The sequence below is a fragment of the Misgurnus anguillicaudatus genome, chromosome 5 (assembly GCF_027580225.2).
Source record: "Misgurnus anguillicaudatus chromosome 5, ASM2758022v2, whole genome shotgun sequence".
Taxonomy (NCBI): domain Eukaryota; kingdom Metazoa; phylum Chordata; class Actinopteri; order Cypriniformes; family Cobitidae; genus Misgurnus; species Misgurnus anguillicaudatus.
In genome coordinates this window covers 17833716-17840069 of record NC_073341.2, presented here as the reverse complement: position 1 = coordinate 17840069, position 6354 = coordinate 17833716, and the positions used below count along the sequence as shown (strand labels likewise).

At 37.8% G+C, this 6354-nt stretch overlaps 1 protein-coding gene across 1 annotated transcript in view; it reads left to right on the top strand.

The window, feature by feature from the left end:
- The first annotated feature begins 388 nt into the window (after positions 1-388).
- LOC129414562 (multiple epidermal growth factor-like domains protein 9) overlaps positions 389-6354 on the top strand; it is a 53156-nt gene continuing 47190 nt past the window's right edge. Inside the window, exons 1-2 of the mRNA XM_055168628.2 lie at positions 389-1001; positions 5749-5947. Of these exons, the coding sequence (XP_055024603.2) occupies positions 599-1001; positions 5749-5947 (602 nt within the window). The 5' untranslated portion in view covers positions 389-598. The remainder of the gene's footprint in view (positions 1002-5748; positions 5948-6354) is intronic.

The window sequence follows — 6354 nt, the reverse complement described above, 5'->3', positions numbered from 1 at the left end:
CTATACCTTTAGATACCTATTAGTTATACAGTAACAGTGCATGAATAATTAATTCACGCAAACACAATGAATGGTCTGGAGAGGCAATAAAATCTGCGTCTTTATTGCTTTGCTCTTAAGGTTGTCTAAACTGTTTTGAAATCATTTCCACTGTTTATTTATAATTCCGTTTTAACAATAGGCTATAAAACGAGCAGTGGAAATATTTTAATGATCGCCTGACCGCATGAACCAGCCATAGATTAACAACGAGGTTTAGACGCATCCGATTTTAGCCAATCACACCTCTCGCCGTCTCTCAAGCGGCGAGAAAAACAACAAATCTGACTTCAGCGCTAACCCTTCCTCTATTCTGATTGGTCAGTCAGCGTGTCACTCCAATGCGCTGCGTTACTACTACAGGTCGGTGCGGATCAAACACCTTGCAGTCGGTTTTGAGCCATTGAGGAAAAGGGGGTCTCATTCGGATATGGTGGAGTAGGAAACATCGGGCGGCTTGGAAACCACCTGGTTTGGAATAACCCGATGGAAATTGGAGGACAGAGGCCTCGCGACGTCCGATTCGAGGAGGTTTTCATGGAGCGTTGAAATTATTATTATGTGGTGGTTTGCCTTAATGATGTTTACATCTCCGGCTTTCCCATTCATCGTGTTTGTGTGCATGGGCTTATCAGAGGTGGCTCATTCTTACGATGCGGTGCCGTTATTGAGGAAATCTCGTGAAGTGCATCTCAATACGAGCGCTAACGGGTTTCCAGGGCACCGGCTCGGTATTGTCGCATTGACACCAGCGCCCACGATCGCGTCCGCCGGAAAACCGATAAATGTCGCCGCACCAGCAGCGAGGGCGCCCACCACCCCATCTCTGTCTGATCTCATCTATATGGCCGCATTTAATGGGAGAAAGCTCAGCTCTGTTGATATGAGAGCATCGTCAGATAATAAAGCAGGGAGATCAGGCGTCGTGCCCGATCTTAGCACAACCTCTGAAAATTCCCAAGGTGAGTTACATGCAAAAAACAATCACTGAATTATTTAAATCAGATACCCATCTGATCGTGTATGCTACTGAAATTGTACGCTTAAAAATATTAAACAAATGTCAAATCTTGTCATTCATAACTCGTTAAACATTGTCATCGGGCCCTTCATGCCTTCTGCATTATAATCTTTAATCCTTACTGTACCAGCCATATTGTAATTACTCATATATAATAATAGTCATAGCCATGCAACATGATATATTAATGAGGTCTCAATCAATATCACATTCTCTAAGTCTCTGTCTGTCCGTCCAAATGCATTGATTTGTAATAAAACTTGACCTTTAATTTACTTAGTTTGCATACTACACTTAAAAATATATGTTATTTAAATGCTCTTTGACAGGCGTAATGGTCCCATTAAGAAGCTTTGACATCTCCCTATAGACTATAGAAAGGCAAAGGAAAGGTTCTTTGGGAAACCAAAAGTGGTTCTTCGTTTTTAGCACCTTTGTTTTTAAGAGTGTACGCAGCACCTTATTTTCACTAAACATGGTATCTTTTTCATTAGACCTTGATATCTTGGATAGGTGTTAATCAATTATAATCATATAGGCTTCTCATTGATTGATCTGCAAGGTGTTTGTCCTGATTCTTCTTCTTCAGTGTGAAGGAATGCATGATATGTGGGCTATATAAGATAAACCACCATATTCTAGAATATATATTCCGGTGGGATGGTTACCATTCTCGAATGTTTTTATTAAGTAATCTAAGCTGGTAAGAAAGATGACCCAGGCCTATTTCCTACATGCTTCTAGTTAAGAAATAGGTCAAACTGTTAATTAGAGTGAAGTCTACATAAATCTTCCATTTGCAATAATGGACTTCTGGCCACATCAGTTGTTCTTATGGAAATATCTCTAGACTTGGCCTACTTTACCACAATAATACTAAATCCCCAAGATAACAAAACAGACAGTTACTGACAAAGAGGCCACTGACCCCCAGTGATTTTACACTGTATATGTCAAATGTATAAGCTTGTACTCACTTTTAATAGACCGACAGGAGAGCAAAGAAAGCCTGAAACTGAAGTGTGGGGTTGTTTTAACACTTGTGCAAGATTCGTTTTTTGCATTTAACTACATTTCACTGCAAGTTGTAGCATGTATAAATGTGTACTATGTGACAAACAAACACATTGAAATGAATTTATATTTAACCAGATACCTCCCTTCAAAAATTAACCATGGGGATTTTTGGTAGTAACCATGGCTTTTTTGTAGAAAAACTGTGCCCTGCTGTTGTGCCCTATTGCTATTGTTCCTGATGGCTGATCTAATCTGGAGACAAAGATTACAAAAGTCAAAACAAAGGCAGTGCCTGCCTTTAGAGTCAGGAAGTGTAATGGAGGACCATTGGATAACAGACCTTCTAAAGGATTGAGAAACCTGCCTAAATAAAGAAGGGACAAGCCAGGGGCTAGTTAACTTTTATATTGATCAAGGGATGGTTTAAGGGATAGAAGATTTTTGCCAGTACAAAAAACTGTCAAGTCGAATCTAGGGCTGTCACGATTATGAAATTTGGCCGATGGTTAATTGTTTAATCAATTGTGACAATTATGACGCTTGCCTGTTTGTTGCTTTGACATTTAATTCTCATACATATTTTTGTTTATGAAATAATTTTCACAAATTGTTGTGATTATTACAATTAAATCTTTTGCAAGGTTTATCTGGCAGTATTTATACACAAAACACATTTTTAAAAGTAATCTGATACTGTCACGTTTATACAGGCGCTGCAGCTCCCCCTTGTGTTTTTAGAGAGATGTGCAATCATCGCGGTGATCTGATATCATTACGATTAGGTCAAACAATTGCGAGGAGACGATTATTTAATCATTGTGACAGCCCTAACTGAAACAAAAAATCAAACATTTAAGGTTCGTATTCATTTAATCGAATCATGTGTTTTATTTGGGTGTCAAATTCATAACCTTAGCATTGCTGGTGCTGTGCTCTTACAGTTAACATTTTAATCTGCTTTCACTATACAATTGAATTATGTCTGTTGGTTGTTGTGACCAATGCTATATGGTTATTTTTACGTTGAATATGGAGCACATATATCTCTGCATAAATAACTATTCTAATGGAAACAGTAAAACGTCTTATGGTACAGTACATATGATGTTTGAGGTGAGTGAGTTTGACCTACATCCCTGCAGCTGTGCATTAGCTGGCACAGTGAACTCTCTTTACCCCCCTGCTGTCTATGTAAGTGCTTCATTCCCAGTAAAAAGGAATGGACAGTGGAATTTGTTTGTCCCAGCTGTAGGCATCATGCACTGATGGATCTTCACCTGCAATGGAATTTTGAAATACACGCTGAAAGAGGAACACTGAGTGATATAGGTTTCTAAGCATAAATTCATTCAACGCATACATCGTGTGTTATTTCTTTTGTTTTGTCTGACACCCAGGACTTCAATTCATTGCTGATGTTAAGTGGTGTAAGAAGGCGCTCAGTGTGAACAAATGGGTGAATCTCAAGAACCTGTCAAGAACATGTTCAGGTTATATTTAACTCCAAAATCAAAAAGAAGAAAATAAGAAATTGTATTTTGCTGAAGAAAATAAAACCTGCATTTTCTTTTGGTAACAATGTACAATTCCTTATTTTCCTAAAAATAGTAAAAAAAATTTTTTTTAATTCTGATTCTCAGTAAAATATTTCCTAGACATTTTATTGACTTGATTTGTGATATTCTGAATCATTTTGGTAATGATTTTATTTACATGCCGTTCCAACCCTGTGTTAGCCGTTCATCACGTCTATAAAGCCAAAATGAATTGTCCTCACATCAAAGGTTCATCACCTCAAATGGTTGTAATCACACTCTCATATTTAAAACTCTCATAATATTTTTCTCCTAAATAAATGAGTCTGGTCTGTAGTCTCATTTAGATGGATGTATGTCTAATCCGTCAGACTGGGGGTCTGTAAGCTTCTTATCCACATGCTCAGCCTCTATACCCAAGAGCAGAAGGTGTTTACGTTCATACACCACAGCTCTGTGCATTAGAAGGTGCGTCTGTCTGTGCATACAAATGATGTTTTTCCCTCCAGCAGGTGCCCCTCTGGGTGACCTATTGCAGTAAATCTGGTGAAATGGGTTCTTGGGGATGGATGCATGCTAGATTCAAAAGGAAGACATGTGGCTTTTAACATAGATCACACTGTTGTGTGCAGTGTCTAGCAGTTGTATGCATTAAACCCACGCTGAGCTGCCATTGTAGACACCATTCTTTCGATTAAACTGAATATGTTGTGGAGGTGGTAAACAATGATTAACCTCTTGTCTGGCTTTGATTTTTGTCTTTTGAACTTAATGGCCCGTCGAAGGAGAATAAGCCCTCTCTTTGTTGAAAAAGACGTTGCTTCGGGTACAAGCGGTGCATGTGAACAAAGGCTGCTGAATAAAAACATGAACTACTTGAACGATTGATTCAAATGCGCTCTTTTTTATAATTAAAATTTTTACAAATGTAGTCCACTTTTTTGTAAGATTAAATATGCTTGACAATAGCATCTTAGAAGACCATTATAGATTGTCTTGTACAGTTAAGATGGGGGAATGCGGATAATCAGGTAGCGTTTGATGTCACTGTTAGCAATCATAAGAGCTGTGGTGCTCATGTGGGATAAGAAGGTTTTGAATCTTGTTTATGTTTTTGTCCAACGCATTGCTCTTTTTCTGTCCTCATAAGGTCTTAGACATTTTCAGTTTTTTTCTTTCAACAACACTACTAATAAATAAATATACAAAAACACCACATTAATAAATAAATGAAAGAAAATCTAATTAGATTCCACTACACTGTCAGAAATAAAGGAACAAAAGCTGTCATTAATGTGGCACCCTTTCAAAAAGTACACCTTTGTACTCTAAAGGTGCATATTAGTACCTCAAGGGTATGTATTAGGACCTTTTCAAAGTGTACTGTCGCAATGACAGCTTTTGTACCTTTTTTCTTTATTTTGTGTAGATGATCTGAAGGTAATCTCTATACAGATGTTGTTCTTAATAATGCTGAGGCAACTAGTCACCAGACTGAACTCAGATGTTATTTCTGGAAATTACTCTTCAATTTAATTGCAGCTTTCGTCATTCCTAGCTTCCTAAGATATAACTTTGCGTTTCGTCTCTGTCTTGCAACCTCTCTTGAATACTAAATATCTGCACTCTTGCAGGCCGATATCAACTTAATGAGCTATCAAAGAATCAGGCCGGCGGGAGTCGTTCATTATAGCTGGTAGAGATCAGCAAGATGGTAATGCATAGGAGAGATCCTGAAGAGCAGAAGTGTTGTTTTACGTTTAAATATTATAATTTAGAGGTGTCTTAAGCAATGATTCAAAACAAGGATGGGTAAGGAGTACCTGGAAAGATTACAAATGTATATGATCAATATCATATTGATTTTTATAATGCTGATAATATATGATATGATAATATTAGTTAATAACATTTCAAATTTGGCGTTGATGCTAAGCTTCTTGAGACTTCCTGATGGGGCTTCCAAAACCCAAAATGGACAATAACCTTTAATGGTTAATTAATAAACCATTAATATTAAACATATCTGACGGTAGGGATGACCTTGTCTGTGTTTTATATGAATATTTGATAAACTCAAGTTCGTCTCTCTTTGGTTGTCAAAAATTCATAAACTTTTCTGTGTCCCCTCTGAAGAGCTTGTGTGTAACTGCAGTGGTGAAGGCGTGTCGGACCCCGATGAGTGCGATCATGAGACGGGTCAGTGTGACTGTATGCCGGGTTACACCGGACTGCAGTGCGAGGACTGTGAAGAGGATCACTTCACCAACGGCACCATCGGATGCCTGCCCTGCGGTTGTGACTCCTTTGGCGCGGTCAGCTCACACTGTGACAGGTGAGGAAGTATTAATTGCAAGGCATCATTGTCTAAATTACTTCACAGCAGTTGGGTTGCCACCATTAAACTAAACAACATTTTCAATGTAAAGAACTGACGCCTTTTCTTTCTAAATGTATGGATTTTGGGAACACACATCAGGATTTAAATTATGCTGAGATATTACTGTACGGTAGTGTGTATACTATGAAATATTTTTGGTCAGTTTACAGAATGACAAGTAAAAAAAATGTATAAGCTTATATAAATAACAGGAAACTTCAAGTGGAGTATCTGCAAATTTTATGGTTAATCTTTTTTCTTTTATGAACATCCCCAGTTTTCTCAAAAAATGGATGTCATCATATTGATCTGAAAATAATTGTGAAATTTCACTTGTCTGTTGGTATATTTCTATTGTGCTT